Below are 22,151 nucleotides of genomic sequence, written 5' to 3' on the forward strand. Positions count from 1 at the left end.
AAACCTTTCTTTCACTTTTAATTGCTATATTCGCACTCTGTAGTACTGTGGTAAAGTAGAAAACGCTGTAGGACAGACACATTTTTACTTGTGCGTCAGATTGTGTTTGAGTTTGTCCTTGTTAGACTTTGAACTGATTCATTCAAATGGCTGATTCATTCAGGAACAAAGCATTTGACCGTCTTAAAGAGTGACTCATCAATATTTCATGTCCATGTATTTATTAATCTGGTAATAATTGAGATCAGAGCATGAGGTGAATGATGACTGAGCTCAGTTCAAGTGTAGAGACCTCCATAAAGCAAGTGTGTTTCACAAGCATTTCAGGTACAGTAGTTTCACATCACAGCTCAGCATCTATACTGTAATGATGCATGTTGGTACAGAAACCACATCATTTGTGCCAAACGTCCCATGTAAAGAACACAGACAGTGATATTTGAACTCACATGGGTTGCTCTCCTCTCGCTTGCAGCAGATGCTGGCATCGGCTGGTCTCGTTCCTCTGGCGGCAGCAGCGTTCCTGCCACTACTGCTTCATCGCTTATATCAGCGCCTGAGCAGAGAGATCATAGGACAAAAAGCGGTTTGACTCTAAACTGATTATTATTATCAAAACACTGAAAAATTCACATTTATTTATAAAGCACATTTAAAAACAACATGTGTTGTACCAAAGTGCTATACAATTTTACAAAAAAAAAAAAAAAAAAAAAAAAAAAAAAAAAAAAAAAGAGATAAAAGATAAAATATAAAGCATGCAAAATAAAATGATTATTTTACACACACAAAGGATCAGTTCATCCACAAATGAAGGAAATGTGCAGTGGTGTGTCAATGCCTGTGTGGAGAAATGTGACCTATACAAAAATGAGTAACAGGTTGAAAAATATAATATGCATCATTTCTGGTTTTTAGGGCTGCCCCTAATAATTGATCAAACTTTAGTTGACGAAAAGAGGCTTAGTTACCCAAATTTTAATTAGTCGGTTAATCACGGTGGGGGGGGGGGTAAGAAAAAAAAAAAAAAAGAAAAAAAACCTCCACAAGTGGTGAAGTCACGCAGTCTGTGACAGACAGATTGTTAACACAGCTGCACCAGTCGACTAGGTAAACCTTTGGTCATGGGCAGCCCTACTGGTTTTCCTCATGTTATCCTCAATATTTAGCAATAGTCCCAGATGCAGTGTTTTGCTCTTCCTTACCACAGAAACTGTTTTTGCGCCCATGTTGAACTTGCTTCACGTGTATAAGTAGTAGGGCTGGGACAATTTTCACGATTCGTTTCGATTACGATTTCAATTATTTTGGTAATTTGAGTATATCAGTTACAGTATATGGCAAATTTTCTAGAGGAAAAAAAAAAAAAAAAAAAAAAAAAAAACTAATTCTGTAAACTACACATGGGAGTCAGATGGTACTACATTACTATAATATTGAAGGTTAAAATTTACTTATTTATATACAAACACTTAAATTACACTCAATTATGTTTTTTATAGTGAATAAAGTTTAGAATTACATAATCATATTTCTACTCCAATTGGTTTTTTTTTTGTTGTTTTTTTTAAATCGTGGCTGTCATAACTGATATGTTCAAACATGCATTAAATATTGAAGAACATTATGGAACTGTACATAGCTATATTTATCAGAATGCTTCTTTCTAGAGTTCACTTTTCTAGCTGACTAATGCGTTTATGGTCACTGAATGTGTTTTTCTGAGGTAAATGTGACGTTACGTGACATTGTGTCTTTCCGAGGTTGGAACACTGAGCTATTACACGAGACATGATACGGATTTCGGTAAGTTGTACTGTATGTTTTAACATACCTTCAGATGTTTAGTCATGTTCATTTCGCACTGTAACTGGTATTAAAGCGAAGAAGAGGATGTTCACATGCGCTTCGTGCTGCCGCTTCTCTTTAACTGAGGTGCTAAAGCGATCTGTCACGTCATATTAAACAGCGCCAAAACGGTATTTTTTGAATCTCATAATAAGATGGATGTCATTTGAAATCTGAGACTTTGCTTCATATCAAAAGTAACAAAGCACAAAGATTATTGCAATTTATTGGATGGGGGGCGCGCTACATGTTCTGTTCATTCATCAACTGAAAACCGACTAGACTAATCGATTCTTGGGATTTAAGAATCGATATCAGTTCGTAAAAATAAGAATCGATTAAAATCGAGAAATCAATATTTTTTACCCAGCCCTAATAAGTAGTACATGTGCAGATGGAGCAAAAGCTTGCAGTGTACAGTGTAAAAAATGCCCTTTAGACAACTACACATTATTTGAGGTTATACAGTTGGTTAGGATATTGATTTAGCAACTGTTGTTAAGAAAGTGTTTCAGAATGTTTACCCCTTTAATCCAGTATACAGTTTAATAGTGGCATCATCCCTTTCATAACCGCTATTAATGAATACCATGACAAGTCAATAGAGCATCCTTAAAAGTAGATGCGTCTAAGTGACAAACAAAGCTCAGGCTTTACCGTCATCAGTGTGTGTTGGGCTAGGCGTCTGCTCCTCTGAACTGCCCTCTGGTGCTTTTTCCTGGCTGCTCAAAGATCCCGTTTCAACACTCAAGACTTCCACCTCAGCGTCTCCCTCATGTGACGTCAGTGTCGTAGCAGCAGCCCGCTGCCGGGCTCTTTGGCTCCTGATGCGGTCCAGCAGTCTCCTCAAAGCCCGTCTGCCAGGATCTGCCAAAACACAAGAGAGAATATCACTGCGGCCCCGTCACTGCGGATGACATGCTGATCTCTGATTGGCTGCCCACCGGGTGCTTCAGTCACTGAGGTACCAGGCTCCTCCCCTTCAGGTGCACATTCAGGGTCAAGGGTCACATCCAGCTCCTCATCATGACTAGCAGCAGACATAGGAGGAAGAGGTTCAGGTACCAGCTGCAGCACCAAGTCACCTTTGACCTCTGGAGAAGATCAAATGATGGAAAGCAGTCAATATGCAGAAGAAATCTTACGCAACATCACATTCAGAGCACACAACACAGGGTTCGAGTGATCGTTCATGTCTGGAGCACACACACACACACACACACACACACACACACACCAGGATGACACACTGAAATGAAAGCACATACTGCGCTCTTCCGTGTACACATCCTGAAAGGCGATCTCAAGGTCCCGCTGCTGCTCATCCCGGAGCTCTTCCTGTCTGTAGAGAGGCTGGAAGATCTGCGCAGGCACACTGTTGACCGTCTGTCTGCGGCGGAGCAAATCAGCCTGCTGCAATCGCTCCAACTCACAGAGCAGCCGCGCACGATCCTGCAGACACACAGACGACAGAAACACACAGGGGTGTCACTCAAGCACCCACAACACTCCGAACCGACGTCAGCCGTCTCATGGACCGCGGCTCTACCTGCGTGTTCTGCTCTCTCCGGAGCGCGTGGTTTCCTCGCAGCCGTGCCTTCTCCAGCTGTTCCTGCCGGTCACGAGCTTCCTCTCGCCGCAACTCTTCCAACCGCTGGAACTCCAGCGCTGCAGCCTGTTGAGCGCTCGGCTGTGCAGAAAACATCATAGCATTCACCAGTCAGGAACATTTCACCAGTCACCATGAGAAAAGCTCTACAAGTATTTGTTTTGTCTTGAAGGAAAATAGCAATTAGAAAACTGAGCTCGATCGGTTTCCGGGTCATAGGAGGGAGGACAGAGGAGTGAGGAAACGAGGAGGGATATTGAGAAGCACCCAAAGATGTGTTTACGTGTAATCTCTCAACCAGTGTTTCAACAGAAAAGTTCATCAATAAAACAGCTTGAGAATAATATCTCACGTAGCATGACGTTCACCTCAGGCAAGTCATTCAGTGTCCACAGCATGTTCTAGTTCACTAGAGAAATGAACGCTAGAGGAGCATTTCACTAAATATATGCACTATATTAGTAATGTCTTAATGAAAATATATGCTAACAGGCAAAGTAAATATAATTATTTAATTTATGTTTAAATAAATTTGTCATGAAAACAAGTTATGACAAACTGTAAACAATCATTTCAAAAAAGAATTGTATAAGTTAATGCAAAATCTGCCTTATGTGCAATTTACATGTCTTTTTTTTTTTTTTTTATTCTGAGTGTTGATTATTGTATCTAAAAAATAAATAGCAACTGAATTTGATAGTTTGGGCTCTGTTGTTAATTGTAACCTATAATATTATAGTAATCTGCAAGAAACTCCCTGTACATAGTTTACTATATCATTAGCGGAGATAGTTTAATCATTAAGAAAATGTTAATTATAATTTAATTTAATTTAAAGAGACAATTTGTTCAATAAACCACTGTTTAATAAAAAAAGAAGCAATTTTGTTTAGTTTTCTCATACCGAAGCATGATGTTTGTGTGCCGTTACACCCCTAATGGACAGTGACAAAGTTAATATTTAACAAGATTTTACTGTAGTTTAATACTTTCATTAAAACATTTTGAATCTATCTGGCTACAAACTGTAGCAGTTTGACTGAAAAGATGATTCCTCTGATTGAGAGGGAAAAGTTTCATTTCATTTCAAAGCAAATACATAACTATATTGAATAGAATATAAAGATAATATATTTTTGCTTTCACATCATAATCTTCCTTGCATGTACCTGCTGCTCAGTGTGGGTCTCTCGTTCCACAGCGGTTTGTGGCATGTGACAGTGCGTGACAGAGAAGCGTTCTGCTGCTGCGGACTTGAGCGGACGTGGCGTCGTCTTCCCAATGCTCTGAGACAGGAAACACATCACAATAATGACATCACATGCGCCAACAGCTCTCCAACACCTGACACTGACTGGGTCTGTACCTCCACTGGGTTCGGCGGAGGCGGCGGCAGACTGGCCACTTTCACGGCTCGCTTCTTTTCCTCTACGAGAGCTTTCCTCCGAGCTTCAATGTGCCTGTAGTCACAATCACATCAATTTCCACATGATCGTGACACAAAACATATGAAAGGAAACAAGTTTTCCATTTGAAGGCACTAGTGGCAAAGATCACTTTAGGCAGTTTGTTTAACCCAGAGCTTGAGCGTGTACAGGAATGTGTGCAGACCTGCAGCGCTGTTGCTCCTCCTCGTGTCTGCGGGCGCTGAGCTCTCGGAGCGCCTCCCGATGTCTCTCTTCCGCTCGCTCCTGCCTCTCCACACTCTTCTGAGCCAAAGCCTCCAAATCAGGTTCCTACAGACACAGACAACACACATTACATGGATCGTTCACCCGCAACTGAAGACTCGTCATCATTAACTCACGCTCATGCTGTTCTGAACCTGTGTGAGGATACTTTGAGAAATGTCTCGCTGTTTATTTTGCTCCATACAATGAAAATATTGTCCACACACAGAAGAAAGATAGTCACACAGGTTTGGAGTGATACGAGGATGAGAAAATGCAGGGCTCAACGCTAAGGATTTTTTCTAGTGGCCTGGTCGGGCCAGTGGTTCAAATTTTTACTTGCCCTGCCAAAATTTTCACTTGCCCCACAACAAAAAATTAATAAAGTAAAATAAAAGAAAACGGGCCTATAAAATAAGCCTAGTTATTGTTTTTGTTGTTTTTGATACATGTAACCTTAATAAATAGGGTTATGACACCAAAAGCTACTAGATTAACTCACTTAAATTTTTAAATATTGACAAATAAACAGTAAGTAATGAAATAGTAACAAATAATCAAATGAGTAATAGCAAAAATAAATACAACAGAACAAACTAAATGAAATAAACGGTGCTTTTCAAGTTTTTCATATAGGTTTAAACAGGAGATTTTCAGGTACAGAAATTGTAATCTAATGTATAACTAACTATATAACTATAGATTAAACTTTATTAAAGTTAATCAGTCAAGAGCAGTTACAGATGCATAATGTTTTGAAATGTTGAAAATATAAAACGTTAAATACTGTTATTTGAAATCATTTTATAAATGAAGACACTTTAAACGTGAAATTAAACCCGCCAGTAGGTGGCAGCGAATCACTGTTAATGAGCGAGTCATTGAGATTCAACCGATTCATTCAAACGGTTGATTCATTCAGGAAGTGTTGCTCAGAGACGCAAAACAATGCTGTGTGGACTTTGGAACTATTTTCGTAGGTGAAATAGAGCGAAACAGGCGATTTGGTTTCTAAAATGTAAGTCACTTGATATTAAGTTCTTGTTCATTAAACAGTATGCTGTATAAAATCAATATCACATTTGTAATCATGCTGATATTTGGAGAAAAACGGTGCTCTGTTTAATATTGGTTAACTATATTAAATTATATAAATATGAAAGATATACAGGGTCATTTTTGCCCCTTATCTTGAATTCTGATGCATTCTAAATTCATTTTAATAGACTAAATCACGCAGTGAAATCATGCACTTTAAATATGCTCGTGCACTAGTCTAACCTACTAGACTACGTCACGTAGTGCATGCGTGCACTCAATGGGTGTGTTTTTGTAAAGTGAGGGGCATACTCGATAATTTCAGATCGTTAAATCAACAATTACAATATCATAGACGATATATATCACACACCCTACAGCACTGGCCCGATCGGGCAAGTGACAGTTCTGCCTACTGTCCCGAGCGTCGTTCACACTGGCCCCGGGCCATCGGGCAGTCCTTATGGTCGAGCCCTGAAATGACAATTTTCATTTTTTCTTTCCCTTTAAAGTTGTGATGAAACAGAACTAATCGACAATTTCTTCCACATTGTGACGTACAACCAAGTGTAACATTATTCAAAGAGAAAACTTCTGTTCAGTTTTGTGCATTGGTTGTTGATTGGATGTTGAGATGTGGGCGTGGCACCCTGAAGTGTATGCAGATGAGTGTGAGCTGGCAGGGGCGGGGCTTAAAGCACTAAATGACTGGAGAATCCGGCATACATCACTGGGAGATCCAGTTATGACATTTTGATTAAACATTACGGTCCCAAAAAAAAAAAAAAAAAAAAGGAGGAAATGTATACATGGATGAATTGTTCACAGTAAGATCTATAACATGCATTTAGAAAATGGATGAAGAGAACTTTCATCACATGCTGAAGTAATCTTCCAGCTATTCACTCACATTCTCCTGAGCGCTGCGGTGTCCGTGGCCGACAGACTTCAGGCTGTGCTGGTAGAGTCTGGATAAGGCCTGTAGTTTGTGAGTGTGCTGCTGCTGCCACTCGAGCTGCAGTGAGTCTGCGAGCATCTGCAGCTGCTGCTGTCTGCGCTCCTGCACCTGCCTGCGCACCTGCCGCGCGATGTAGCGCTCCTGCTCGCGCACCTGCCGCAACAGACACAAACACTGCATAAATACTACCAGTGGAAGCCAACACACATACATAATGATACTTACAATTAGCTGTAACTCTACACACGGTTTCAAAGCAGCTTTACTGAAAATCATGATGTTTAGGTCTATAATATCTTCATGCTATATAGTCGCATTTAGCAGATTAGAGCTGGGTTTACATTATGCAACAAAAAAAAAAAACAAAAAAAAAAGCAACTTCCATTTCACAATTCTGACTTCTTTTCTTATAATACCGAGATATAAACTCAAACTGCGATTAAAAAAAAAAAAAAAAAAAAAGTCAGAATTGCAAGTTATAAAGTCCAATTCTGAGGGGAAAATGACTGACTTTATCTCTCGCAATTCTGACTTTAACTCAAAATTGCGAGATATAAACTCAGGGAAAAACTCAGAATTGCGAAATAAAGTCACAATTACCTTTATTTTTTATTCAGTGGCGAAAACAAGCTTCCATAGAAATGTTTAAAGAAAAACTGTTTAAAAAAAAAAAAATAAAAAATTATAAAAAGATAGTTAATACAATTTTGATATAAATAAATGAACAAAATAATTAGAATAAAAATAATTATTAAATGAATAAAATAAAACTAGATTAAAGTTACATGAAAAAATAAAGATTAAAATACATAAATTACATTAAAATAAAATAAATGATACACAGTACAGTACTATAGTGAGTAGGGGGGGAAATAATACATTAAATATCTACAAATTCAATTTTACACATCTTTATAACATTTTTCATGGTGTACACTTTGGGTCTAAAGATAAATATATAGCTGCCTTTTGAAATTCAGAATGGGTTCCTCAAAGGAGAATGATCAAATATGGGGTCCGTGGCTAAACGTTTGAAGCCCTGTACTAGTTTTCAAGACAAAAGCAACTGTGGCCAAGAACTGACAAAATAGAAAATAAAACAACAGCAGCAGCAACAGAACAGCGATGAGTGTGTGTTTCAGCGGTGTTGCTGCTCGACTCTGACCTGCTGCAGGCGCAGTTTCCTCCGGCTCTCCAGCTCCTCGCGCACCAGCTGCGCCTCCTCATTCGGACTGAGTCTCAAACGACTCGCGCTGCTCGATTTCCTCCTCATTTCAGTCAAGATCAGCTCCTCACACACACAGCGTTTCTGCTAAATATTATCATCTTCACTGGAATGTTTCACTATACGCGGATAACACGAGCACAGATTGAGAAGAGACTTTTGTTTGATCGGCTCCATGTCAACAACAGACCCCAACGGCTGCTACAGACCTACTGCTGCGTCACTTCCTCTATTTAAACCTCCCGCGGAACGGCTGGAATTATTTATTTTTTGCAAAGCATACAAAAGCCATTGTTGTGTACGAAGAGATACAATTGCTAATACAATTTTTAAATAAAAAAAAATATATTTTCGTGCTATTTAAATTACAAGGGAAAAAAGAATGCTGTTGAACTTTGACCTCTGCCAAGCCTCGCGAGATTTGAGCAACGGCTATCATTCAGCAGTACGGCGCTTAAGTGGGATATTTTTCAAGCTGATGTGAGAGAATGTTTGCGGTGGCCCAGTAGTGACCAACACAACGAAAAAACAAAACCAAACATAAGTTAACAACACTGTGGAATCAAGCCACAATATAGAAGAGGGTAGGGGACTGAGATTCACACTCCGGAGCAGAAGGTGGTGGTAATGCACAAATAAGCTGGACGCCAACCGCCGTAAAACACGAAGAAGAAGAAGAAGCAGCAGCAGCAGCAGCAGCAGTAGTAGTAGCAGTAGTACGGCGCAGTGTCGCGTAGCTCGAGAACTACAACACAAACAAACGAAAAAAAAACAGAAACAGATCACTTAGTCACTTAATTGATGTAAGTATGCTTCAGTTCATTTAATATCTTACATGACTACATCTCTCAGCGTATCATCCGGTTCTGTGTGTGAGAGACAGTCGGTTCGCTGGATAATGTCAGTGTCTCGAACCCTCCGTCAACAGCCACCTGGACAGCAGTTTCTCTTTTTATTTGGCTTCCTACATCAAGGGGTTTCACACTGGGGTCCGGGGACCCCCAGGGGCCACAAGGGAGTGCAAGGGTCAATGGAAAAGTGTAGAGAAAAGCAGTGTAAAATCTGTAAAATGTTAATTATTTTAACAAAATTAGAGGGATCATACAAAATGCATATTTTATTTAGTACTGTCCTGATATTTCACATAATATATTTTTACATATAGTCCATAAGACAAAATAAAAAGCTGAATTTATAAAAATGATCCGTTCAAAAGTTTTCATACCCTTGATTCTTGAAGGATTAGTTCACTTCAGAATTAAAATTTCCTGATAATTTACTCACCTCCATGTCATCCAAGATGTTCACGTCTTTCTTTCTTCAGTGGAATAGAACGTAAGATTTTTGAGGAAAACATTCCAGGATTTTTCTCCATATAGTGGACTTCACTGGGGTTCAACGGGTTGAAGGTCCAAATGTCAGTTTCAGTGCAGCTTCAAAGAGCTCTACACGATCCCAGATGAGAAATAAGGGTCTTATCTAGAGAAACCATTGGCCATTTTCTAAAAAAAAAAAAAAATATATATATACTTTTTAACCACAAATGCTCGTCTTGAACTGCTCTGCGATGCGCCACACATTACGTAATCACGTTGGAAAGGTCACTTGTGCATTTGTGGTTAAAAAGTATATAATTTTATTTAAATGAATGTGTGTGTGTGTGTGTGTGCATGTGTGTGTTCTTGTATACATGGTTTATTAGGACACAAATATGTATAATAACATGGGTATTACAATGTAAACATGGACTATGAGGACACTTCCTGTGTCCTCGTAAAACGAATGTCTTAAAAAACATATTAAACTGTTTTTTTGAAATTCAAAAGATGCAGACAGTTTCCTGTGATGGGAAGGTTTAGGGGTAGGGGTAGTGTAGGGGGATAGAATATAAAGTTTATACAGTATAAAAACCATTACGCCTATGGAATGTCCCCATTTAGATAGCTAAGTGTGCGTGTGTATCTCAGTGTCAGATCTCTCTGCAGAGCTGCAGCCGTCGGCATGATGTCTGGAGGTCCAGCGGTGCGGGTGAGCATCGAGTCGTCCTGCGAGCGGCAGGTGCAGGAGGTCTCTCTGGACGGCATGGAGACGTACGTCCCTCCACTCTCCATGTCTCAGAACCTGGCCAAGCTGGCGCAGCGGATCGACTTCGGCCAGAGCTCAGATTCGGACGAGGAAGGGCTCGAGCGGGAGAGCCGGGAGCAGTGGAGCAAACCAGAGGCCGAGGAGGACGAGGGTATGTATGTTTGCGAACGTCCCGTTGCGTCATCGGCGCTGGTTCACGATTCAAGCTCTGTTCTCTGCCGGCAGGTATGGTAAAGTTCCAGCCGTCGCTGTGGCCGTGGGACTCGGTGCGTAATAACCTGCGCAGCTCTCTCACCGAGATGTGTGTGCTGCACGACGTCCTGAGCGTGCTCAAGGAGAAGAAGTACATGGCACTTGACCCCGTGTCCCAGGATCCCTCTGTGGCAAAGGTACAGCAGGACTTCCTTCCCATGCTGTGTCCTGAGGTTCAGCTCTCTGTCTGTCTCCTCATCACGTGTCTGCTGTGTTCAGACCCCGCAGGTTTTCCAGCTGATCAGTAAGAAGAAGTCTCTGGCCACGGCCGCCCAGCTGCTTCTGAAAGGAGCCGAGAAGCTGACCAAGTCTGTGGTGGAGAACCAGGAGCAGCGGCGACAGCGGGACTTCAACTCCGAACTGCTGCGTCTGCGATCGCAGTGGAAACTACGCAAAGTCGGCGACAAGATCTTGGGGGATCTCAGTTACCGCAGTGCCGGTAATGCAGTGAGTTTATCAGTTAAAGGCTGTGTGATAGAGCGCTGCAGGGATGATGACGTATTAGTTAGCATCACTCTGGTTCCCTCCACAAAAACCCAATACAATTTTTCTATTGGCCTATGGATTATCTCAGAAAATAAGCTTTGTGACTAGCAAAAGCTTATGAGTCGTACATGTTTTTGATCATCGTGATAATCTTCACAGATGAACACAGGTCTTTACAGAAGTAAAAAGCTAAATATAGGCTATAAATGAACTACACCATGATCACATGACTTCAACATCACCACCATTAAGCTTCAACTCATTCAGTGTTTATTTGAAAAGATTTCCATGAAAGTTTGAGTTAGAATAGTTTGCAAGAGCGCGATTATAAACACAACGAGGCTGTGAAAGCGGACTAGTTAGTAGGTGAGTTTACCTGTTCAGCTGATGATGTTTAGTGTCCCAACAGTCCAGTTTAGACACAGGTGAGCAACCGCCTTTTTAAGACAAGTAAAAGCTTTAAAAAATGACTGATGAATTGAATTCTGTAGAATAAAATGTGAAAATATGTTGAGTTTGTGTTCACCACAGACAGGGCTTTAGACTGCGACTAAATGGTCTTATTTTGCGGCCTTTTTTTTCTGCCAGTGCGACTACATTTTGTTAGCGGTGGCACTGGTGCGATCACCACATTGCAACTGATATCACTAACTGATAAGAGCTGCTATTTTGGTTTCATATGAGAAACATCAAACGGCAAACGAAACGAAAGTAAAACGAAACAACGCTACTCGTTTGAGCTGTGCAGAGCGGATCGTTATCAACACTGACCAATAATAGACAGCTCAGCGCGTGCCGATCTCGATCACGTGACACTGCTTACTACACACCACTGGGAGATCCAGTGAGAAACCGTTTGAATTCTCCGAAAAATTAATAACATTGCCGTGAGATCTAGTGGGAGGCATTCAAATTTAGCACAGAATTCTCTGCTTTAGACCTCAGATATCAGATCAAACAGCGCTGACGTGGACACCAGGAGAAACACTGTGCCACGAACAAGTTAATGCTGTCCAGTCCACAAATCACCATGGATTTAATGTAGTAACGCTTACTGAAACTATGGTATTGTGGCAGAATTACTCAAATGCTTTTACATTATTAATTTAAGGTTCGTGAACACTTTAGAGAGTGAAATTCAAGCACTTTTCAAAGACTTTTTAAAGTGCTTCACATTTTTTCCAGCACTTACAAGCTTTAAATATTATCAATTTTTAATGTGATGATTAAAAGTTTAAAGACGAAGGATAACTAACACTTCTAGTAGAGCTGCATGATTAATTGTAAAAAGATCACATTCTCGATTCAAACACCCACACGATCTTACTTTATTAATAACAACGATTCGCCCGCGTCTATTATTAAACCTTTGACAAAATCATACCGGAACGTTCAAATCTGTTTTCGTACTGCCGTGCTGATCCAGAGAGAGCAGTTTTGAATCACACAGTAGTTATTTAAAATATTCAAATTATCACAGAAGTATTGAGATAAAAGTTTAAAGTTAGTATATAAACACTGATGTCTACGATAGCGATCAAGATAGAGCAAACCACCTTTTAAATCTAACTTGGCGCTTCAAATAACAGTTGTATCAGTTACATCTTTCGCCACTAGGTGGTGACAAGTGACTGTTAAAAATGTATTTTTCATCATTCAAAAGATTTGTTCAAAAACTCTTGATTCATCCTGTAATGAAACAAGTACGTAGTGTGTCATTAAATCATTCATTCAAACCATTTTTTTAAATATTCATTCTAATTAATTAAACATTTTAAGTAGACTGCAGCAATTAATATTTTGTCAGAACTTCTAATAAATTACATGTTATTTTGTTTAGTTGTCAGTTCAGAATTGTGGGAGAATCGAGATCTCTATTTTAAGCCAAAAAATTGTGATTCTCATTTTATCCAGAATCGTGCAGCTCTCTTTAAATGTATGGATTACAGCCTATAGTGTTCAATTTATTAAAATAAATAAAAGTAAAAATCTTCAGTGTTTGTCATAAATGGGATGATGTTTTCATATGGTTATAAACAGCCTTTATGTCCTCATAAATGTGAAGATTATGAAGATATGAGTGCTGAAATGTTTAATATGTGACGTTTCAGGCTCTCTGTTCCCCCATCACGGCACGTTTGAGGTCATCAAGAACACGGACCTTGACTTGGATAAGAAAATCCCAGATGATTATTGTCCACTCAACGTGCAGATCCCCAGCGAACTGGAGGGATCAGCGTATATTAAGGTAAAATTCAGGAATATCAGTAATGTAACTCACCTGACATCACATGTTGTTTTCCACAAGACGATCATGTTTATCCATGTCTTTTCCCAGGTGTCCATTCAGAAACAGTCTCCTGATATCGGAGACCTCGGCACCGTCAATCTCTTCAGGAGACAAGCCAAAACTAAACCTGGTAAACGCAGCTGCTGTGACTTCTGTCAAACAATACTTAAATTTGATGGATGTTGAATGGATTTCTGTAAGATAATTTAAAGAATAGTTTTGGTGACCATTGACTTCCATTTTATGGACAATTAAATAAGTAAACTATGACAAAATGTTCATTTTTGGGTGAAGTGTCCCTGTAGGTTTCTCTGAAAATTGGGAATATTTCTAAAATTCTGTTTCAGCTATTTGTTTGCCTCCTTGCTCATGGACATTTTGAATGGTATTTCAGAGCAAATGCCTATTTTGTGTTGTTTTATACTAGACGTAGATGCTCTGGGGTGTAAATGGTGGCTCTGGCTTTATGTCTGATGGTCTGTTTCTTCTCTCAGGTTCTCAGATGTGGCATTTAAGGCTTGAAGCTGCTCAGAATGTGCTGCTGTGTAAGGAGATTTTTGCTCAGCTGTCACGTGAAGCCGTTCAGATCAAATCACAGATTCCTCACATCGTCGTCAAGAACCAGATCATCTCGCAACCCTTTCCTGGTATTTACCTTTACAGTTATTCATTTAGCAGATGCTTTTATCCAAAACCTCTTACAAATGAGCAAGAACAACATAATAAGCAATGCAGACACACATATGTGATTCTGTTCATGGATGTATTTAATGAAAGTTCCATAAAGGCAAAATGTAAAAAAATATTTTAAGACCAATCTAAAATAACAGCAAACGTCTAATATTATTATGATTGTTATTATTTCTAGTGTAACTGTGGGTGTGTGTGTGCAGGTCTGCAGCTGTCCATCTCTCTCTGTCACTCCACTGGAGAAAAGAAAAGCCAGAGAGCATCACCGGACAAGAGCAAACCAGACGACCACCTGTATGTGTTAGAGCACAACCTCCACCAGCTCATACGAGAGGTACACTCTCTCTCTCACACACACACACACACATATCAGAGACAGGCGCTTGTGTCACTGAGTCTGAGAGGTGTGTTTTCCTGTAGTTCCACAAGCAGACACTCAGTTCGGTGGTGATGCCGCATCCAGCCAGTGCGCCATTCAGCCATAAACGCTTGCGGTTGGCGGGACCCATGGCCTACGACAAAGCCGAGATCAGCTCACTACAGCAGAATGAAGGACTGCTGGAGAAAATAATCAAACAAGCCAAACACATCTTCCTGAGAAGCAGGTGCCCCATACATACACAAACATCTCACATAGAAGCAGCACATTCAGACACAAATGGACTGCACCTCCCTGTGTTTGTCTGATCAAGAGAGTTTTTTTTTTCTTAGTAAGGATAATCTAGTAATCATATATAGATATAGTGTAGTCACTAAAATGCCTGCAGTACACCATTAAAGGCGACATATAAACTGAGAAATTTGGTCAGAGAAGTTCTACAAACTACAAAGAGAGATGCAGGGGTGTGCGAAAGTGACAAAAAATGACATCTGGATATTTTCTGGAATTTTGTCAATAGAGGGTATGCATTGACGTCACTTTCCCACCGGAACACTGCCCCCTCAGCCGAACTGAGTGGCAAAAGAGCTGCTGGATGACTGGATTTAATGAAACTGTGAAAATGCGAGTAAAACAAACGATTATCAGTTTAAACTAAAGGTTGGACTTGATATAGTGTTCCTTACAACTTGCCAAAGATCCATGGATATTGACAGGCAGCCAGGAATTGTTTCCAGACATTTATATGTGACTGATTTCGACGCCGGGGAAATACATATAAATACAATGTAAGTAGGTCTAAACCGGAGTGATCACTTATATCCATTTTATATATATCGTCATATCGTCCAGCCCTAAAACTTGTATAGTTTTTGTCAGTGTTTATTTAAAAACACCCAATTATGCAGAATATAATATCATATTTAATTGATGAGTTGTCAATACAGTATAACAATACACTATATAGGGTATGATTTTACCCCAAAATCCAACATTTTGACACAAAATGATAACTGCAAATCCACGTTTCTCTGTCTGGAGTCTAGTTGTTTCTGTGAATTGCAGCATTCCATTTTCAGCTTCTCTTTTCTGTAGCTTTCAGCAGTCTGTAAAAATATACCTCAGATTTCTTGTCAAATCTATTTGTACAGTCAATCGCAAAGCTCTTTCCCATTTTGGATGTATTTTGTGTGTTTTTTGCAGCATTCACGCTGAAAACCAATGCTGCCACTCAGTGGGCGTAACCGCAGTCACTCAGGCCAACTGTGACGTCACGTGCATACCCTCTATAACAATAATTATTAGGATATTTTGATAATTACAAAAATGTTTTGTGTGTTTTTGTGCTGCTTAGGTCTGTCGTGGGCGTCTAACTCACACAGCTTTTCATATTCTTCCAATTCTGTGCAGTGGTCAGAATATTAACTTTTTCATTAAGGGCAGATATTTCGCTACCTTGGAATTATAAGGTTCTATCTGCATTCTGAGCAGTTTTGAGATTTTTTTGAGCTTCAAAGTTCTTGCATTCCATACTCAATTGTGGATAGAACCTTTTTGTTTTCTAAAAAAAAAGACCCAAAATGTACAAAAAAAAAAAAATCACATAATGTAAATAAGTTGTCACAGAAGAAGAATATGTGATTAACTCAATTTTGACACAAAAAAAAAAAGTCAAAATAGATCCTTGTAATTTCAAGGTGACTATTTGCCACCTTAAAATGATTTCCAGGGACATTTTTACCTTTTATAATGGCATTTATTTTTCTAACCCTATTAGATGTATGCATCATCTTTGTGTCAAATTCTTGCATTTAATCAGTAAATTCAATTAGCAATATAGCTGCAAGCAGGAATTTAGGGGTCAAGCACAAAGAAGGCACAATAAGTCATGCCAGCATGGCTGGGAGCATCAGACCAACTGCAACAGTGAGCAATTCAAGGCATATTAAGATGATTATAGACAAAATGACTGAAAAATCATAAACCTAGTCACTAGCAAAGATTTAATGGTTTATAACTTTCAAACAATAGGTGGCGCTGTGACCAAATTGATGTAGTGTTGTTGTTTAAGATTCCTTTTGGCGTCATTCCTCGAATTTGTTGCTGTGATATACAAAAACGATTTTGTCTATCGACACAAAGTCCATGACTCTTTGTCGGCACAGTCTGAAAAAAATGGCGGACAGGAAGTTTGGCCAAATATGGCAAAATTGGTATCTACACTATATTGCCAAAAGTATTGGGACACCCCTCCAAATCATTGCATTCAGGGGTTCCAATCACTTCCATGGCCACAGGTGTATAAAATCAAGCACCTAGGCATGCAGACTGCTTCTACAAACATTTGTGAAAGAATGGGTCGCTCTCAGGAGCTCAGTAAATTCAAGCATGGTACCGTGATAGGCTGCCACCTGTGCAATAAGTCCATTCGAGAAATTTCCTCACTATTAAATATTCCATGGTCAACTGTTAGTGGTATTATAACAAAGTGGAAGCAGTTGGGAACAACAGCAACTCAGCCACGAAGTGGTAGGCCACGTAAAATCATAGAGTGGGGTCAGCGCATGCTGAGGTGTACAGTGCACAAAAGTCGCCGACTTTCTGCAGAGTCAATAGCTACAGACCTCCAAACTTCGTGTGGCCTTCAGATTAGCTCAAGAACAGTGTGTAGAGAGCTTCATGGAATGGGTTTCCATGGCCGAGCAGCTGCATCCAAGCCTTACATCACCAAGTGCAGTGCAAAGCATCGGATGCAGTGGTGTAAAGCACGCCGCCACTGGACTCTAGAGCAGTGGAGACATGTTCTCTGGAGTGACGAATCACGTTTCTCTGTCTGGCAATCCGATGGATGAATCTGGCTTTGGTGGTTCCCAGGAGAACGGTACTTGCCTGACTGCATTGTGCCAAGTGTAAAGTTTGGTGGAGGGGGGATTATGGTGTGGGGTTGTTTTTCAGGGGTTGCGCTTGGCCCCTTAGTTCCAGTGAAAAGAACTCTTAATGCTTCAGCATACCAAGACATTTTGGACAATTTCATGCTCCCATCTTTGTGGGAACAGTTTTGGGATGGCCCCTTCCTGTTCCAACATGACTGCGCAACAGTGCACAAAGCAAGGTCCATAAAGACATGGATGAGCGAGTCTGGTGTGGAAGAACATGCACAGAGTCCTGACCTCGACCCGATAGAACACCTTTGGGATGAATTAGAGCGGAGAATGCAAGCCAGGCCTTCTTGCCATTCTTCTAGAAGAATGGTCAAAAATTCCCACAAACACACTCCTAAACCTTGTGGAAAGCCTTCCCAGAAGAGTTGAAGCTGTTATAGCTGCAAAGTGTGGGCCAACTCCATATTAAACCCTACAGATTAAGAATGGGATGTCATTAAAGTTCATGTGCACGTAAAGGCAGGCGTCCCAAAACTTTTGGCAATATAGTGTATGTTCTCAGGATGACCCAAGGAATCTATTAAGACCAGAATCTATTAAGATCATTACAATAGGCTAATTTAATCAAAAGTTATTAGCATTTTTGTAAGTTTCATTATAATTTTTGACCATAAGGCGCTGCCCAGAAACTTTTTGAGTAATGTCACGGCATGGTGCCGAAGACTAATACCAAGTTTTATAATGATATGCTAATGCATTCGTAAAATATAGCATTTTACAACAAAATTCAAAATGGCTGACGGCCAAATTGGCCGATATGGCATGGCTCCCTGAATCTAATGAGACCACATTTATGATTTTTGGACAAACCCATCAGATGTTATAAGCAAAAATAGCCATTTTTGGTATCTCTGGACTAGTGCACTGAAACACAGCATGTAACCTCAGGTCATGCTTGTGATGACATGGCCCAAGTTTGGTCTGAATATGATTAAGCGTTGCGGAGATGCAGCCTTACATCTATTTTTACAAGTGCTACATAAAAAAAAAAAAAAAAAAGTTCAATTGTTTTTCGAAAATGGTTTGACAAATCAACTTAAATTCCATAACTTTTTGTTGGCATGGTCTGAAGATGATCTGGTTAAATTTTTGTGAAAATCGGAGTAACGGCCTAGGAGGAGTTGGAAAAAGTAGATTTTTCGGAAAATTCAAAATGGCGGAAAAGATTTCATGATGGAAAATGATGTCATAGAATCGTCTTGAGCCAAGGAATCAGAGAAAAATAGTTTTGTTTCTAGCCCTTATGGTTCAAAAGTTACTAGCATAAACATGAGTGCAACTTTGGACAGCTGATGGCGCTAGAGGGATTGAGTTAGAGACTTCAAATTTGCTATGTTGACAGTTCAGACTGGCCTCTATCTGTGTGCCAAATTTCATAACTTTCCCACAAGCGGTTCTATGGGTTGCCATAGACTTCCAGAGCGGAAACAGAAGAAGAATAAGAATGCCAATGATTACAATAGGTGCCTACGCACCTTTGGTGCTTGGCCCCTAATAAGAAGACACAGTATAAATAAAATCAGGATAATGTCAGCTCACGCATTGTTAAATGAATAATTACAGTATTATCGTAGGCGATACATATCAGACACCCCTAGAGAACAGCATACACTTTAGTCTGAAAAACATAACAAAAAGTAACACTTAAAGATTCTGTGCATCCAAAATAGTATTTATTTTTTGTTTGATTTTATTTAAATGTTCACAACTTCACATGAATTAATTTGTTGTAAATCAAAAGATTCTTTTCATAACTTTCACTGACCATCAAGTGTGTATGTTGTAATATGTTGATCAAAGGTTTTGTCCATTGAAAAGTCTCTCTCTGTCCTTTTTTCTCTCAGGACGGCGCGGACCATCGACAGTTTGGCCAGTCGTATAGAAGACCCTCAGATCCAGGCTCACTGGTCCAACATCAATGATGTGTATGAATCCAGCGTCAAAGTGCTCATCACCTCTCAAGGATACGAGCAGATCTGCAAGTATGACTAGATGACTTTGACACAAAACACATGAGTGGCTGTTACAGTGACACTAGCTGAGAATGCAGGCCTCGTTCATCAAACAACCATGACAAAGGCTGAATTACACCACACAACTCTAACACAAACCTTTGCACAGATTTTAGTAGTCTTCACAGGTTTGAGTTGACAGATTTCACCCCTTTTCCACCAGAACGGTTCACGTTCTGGAGCCAGAGCCTGTTCTCGGCCAGGCAAACTGTAGCCTGTCGCAATCCGGCTGCGTGTTTCCACAGACTTGAGGAATGAACGTTGACATAACGCACCTCTGATTAGCTGAGTTAATACTAGGAAGAACAAGCACACAGTTTGTCAGGGTTTGTATAAAGTGCTTAAAGTACTTGAATTCATCTTTTTGAAATTTAAGTCTTGGAAAACCCTTGAAAACAGCCATATTTATGAAGAGGTACTTGAAAAGTGCTTGAATTATTGAAAGACAGTACATATGAAACTAGTGTTTATTTTTTCGATTAAACACATATACAATCTTTACACATATACAACACATATACAATCTTCAGAAATCTATGTCACCCATAGATTTCTGAAGAGCATTTTTGAAGCCCAAAAGTGCCGTTGCCATCTTGGCAGCGCGTCACCGCGTTTCACTCCCGGATAGCTGAAAATGGGCAAAGAGGCGGGACGTGTTTGGAACTGAGGGGTGCCTGGTTGCTGAAACCACACCTGCCTAGCGCGACGTGATCATGTTAGCAGGCTAAGGAGCTACCTATCTTAGACACTATCTAAAAGATCCAGGGGGCGGAGACAGGTAGGTGTAGGGATATGTAAAGTGGGAGGAGTTGGATCTAGATCTAGGGGGTGGGGATGGGTAGGTTTAGATCCAGGGGTCAGAGACGGGTAGGTTAAGGGATATATAAAGTGGGAGGAGTTGGATCTAGATCCAACCCCGCCCCCTGGATCTCATGTTCCACAGTGCGGACCATCTCATAAATCCCCTTAATTAACATACAACATTATAAAATCAAATGTTATTTATTGAACAGTAATGGCCAATATAAACTTTGTATTTAATAAATATTATTAAATAAGTTGTACATTACGTCTTTTATATCTATAATTTGAGTAAAAAAATCTTTAAAAAAAGAAACAATGATGCAAACAAGTCATTATATTGTAATTAATTACAATGAAATGCTTTACATTTTACAAATGAAACTCCTTGTTTTCTTCTGCTATTACATCTTTTAACAAGAGTTGTATAAGAAGTTTATGCCGTCTTTCTGTTAGCTTTTCTATGCACTGAAAATTCTAGGGCTTTCTTAATTTTCCTGTACTTACCATTGCATACTTTGCATGTGCTGCAGTTTATTTGTACCATTTTGTTTTGTTAGTATAGTTTTTATTTATCTATTTACCTTTTTAGAATTATAAACAAAATGATAACGAAGATATTGTTTGATAAGTGAGATCTCTGATTATAGTCTTTGAAAAGTGGTGCTTGAAAAGTCCTGGAATTTCATTTTACAGTATCTGTACGAACCCTTGGTTCAGCAGTCAGTGGACCTTTATCATCTCCTTGTGTTCTCAGATCAATCCAGCTGCAGCTGAACATCGGTGTGGAGCAGATCCGAGTGGTGCACCGGGACGGCCGCGTCATCACGCTCTCACACCAGGAGCAGGAGCTGCAGGACTTCCTTCTGTCTCAGGTACTCGCGCTCATGCTTGTGAATGCAGACAAACGAGAGAAACCACTTCATGCGGTGCTAATGATCTGTGTGTGTTTGTGCAGATGTCGCAGCATCAGGTTCATGCTGTGCAGCAGCTGGCTAAAGTCATGGGCTGGCACGTATTGAGTTTCAGTAATCACGTGGGCCTCGGCCCCATCGAGAGTATCGGGAACGCCTCTGCCATCACGGTCGCATCTCCCAATGGAGAATACGCTATTTCAGGTGCACAAACAAACATCTACACATGCAGTGATGTTCATGTAGACCCATAAACACAGTGTTCACAGTAATGCATGATGAAGCAAAATGATTTTAGAACTAAACAGCACATCACAGATGTATGTAAGCTCGTTTCCGCCATGGAATGTTAATAAAGGTAACTGTGGCTTTTTCTGGGGAAAAACTTTTTTTTTTCTGTGAGTTTAGCAGTTCTGACTAATGTCTCACAATTCAAGACTTTGGAATATAACCCTGGAATATTCCTCTCACGTTTGAGTTTGGAGTTCATGTCTCATGTCTTGTCTGTCTGTAGTGCGCAACGGTCCCGAGAGCGGCTGTAAGGTGCTGGTTCAGTTCCCGCGCAATCAAGCCAAAGAGCTGCCCAAGAGTGACGTGGTGCAGGACGCCAAGTGGACTCACCTGAGGGGTCCTTACAAGGAGGTGCACTGGGGCCGAATGGAAGGAAGAAACTTTGTTTACAAAATGGAGCTGCTAATGGCCGCACTGACACCGTGTCCCTAAAGCTCATCGCATGTGTGTCGCCTCTTCTCTCTCTGTGTCACACTCCTTTGACGCGGTGCTTTTCCCTGATTGCTCACGCTGTGATCTCATCTGTAAATGACTCCTGAAGTGCTCTCGAGCTTCAAGCATGGATTTCACAAGACATTTTTCTAAGAAAAGGCCAACGATGGCCAAAACACACAAAACATAATAAAAATAAAACATTTGTACTTCCAGCTATGCATTTTTC

At 40.1% G+C, this 22,151-nt stretch overlaps 2 protein-coding genes across 7 annotated transcripts in view; one reads left to right on the forward strand and one right to left on the reverse strand.

Annotated features, from left to right (window-relative positions):
* The window catches only part of cep295 (centrosomal protein 295), a 28,884-nt gene extending 20,316 nt beyond the window's left edge, over positions 1–8,568 (reverse strand). For 3 of the 5 annotated variants that reach the window (XM_051861541.1, XM_051861539.1, XM_051861538.1), the window contains exons 1-10: positions 8,289–8,566; positions 7,076–7,276; positions 5,069–5,193; positions 4,824–4,917; positions 4,627–4,743; positions 3,398–3,538; positions 3,117–3,300; positions 2,793–2,942; positions 2,506–2,715; positions 450–556 (exon numbers count right to left, since the gene is read on the reverse strand). In XM_051861541.1, the coding sequence (XP_051717501.1) occupies positions 450–556; positions 2,506–2,715; positions 2,793–2,942; positions 3,117–3,300; positions 3,398–3,538; positions 4,627–4,743; positions 4,824–4,917; positions 5,069–5,193; positions 7,076–7,276; positions 8,289–8,396 (1,437 nt within the window). In that variant the 5' untranslated portion in view covers positions 8,397–8,566. Of the gene's footprint in view, positions 1–449; positions 557–2,505; positions 2,716–2,792; positions 2,943–3,116; positions 3,301–3,397; positions 3,539–4,626; positions 4,744–4,823; positions 4,918–5,068; positions 5,194–7,075; positions 7,277–8,288 lie in introns of all 5 variants that reach the window. The other 2 variants (XR_007925054.1, XM_051861542.1) reach the window with 2 other exon arrangements.
* Positions 8,569–8,779: 211 nt separating this feature from the next.
* med17 (mediator complex subunit 17) lies at positions 8,780–22,137 on the forward strand. Of its 2 annotated transcripts, none has more exons than XM_051861544.1 (13): positions 8,780–9,151; positions 10,316–10,584; positions 10,659–10,822; positions 10,905–11,124; positions 13,283–13,419; positions 13,510–13,591; positions 13,956–14,108; positions 14,355–14,485; positions 14,572–14,756; positions 19,317–19,454; positions 21,043–21,160; positions 21,244–21,403; positions 21,714–22,137. In XM_051861544.1, the coding sequence occupies exons 2-13, from the start codon at positions 10,350–10,352 to the stop codon at positions 21,920–21,922; spliced, it is 1,932 nt and encodes a 643-aa protein (XP_051717504.1). In that variant the 5' UTR covers positions 8,780–9,151; positions 10,316–10,349; the 3' UTR covers positions 21,923–22,137. The 2 variants fall into 2 exon arrangements, with proteins under 2 accessions (XP_051717504.1, XP_051717503.1); XM_051861543.1 differs by having other exon boundaries at positions 8,781–9,151; positions 10,334–10,584.
* The last annotated feature ends 14 nt before the right edge of the window (positions 22,138–22,151 follow it).

The sequence above is a fragment of the Ctenopharyngodon idella genome, chromosome 15 (genome assembly GCF_019924925.1).
Source record: "Ctenopharyngodon idella isolate HZGC_01 chromosome 15, HZGC01, whole genome shotgun sequence".
Lineage (NCBI taxonomy): Eukaryota > Metazoa > Chordata > Actinopteri > Cypriniformes > Xenocyprididae > Ctenopharyngodon > Ctenopharyngodon idella.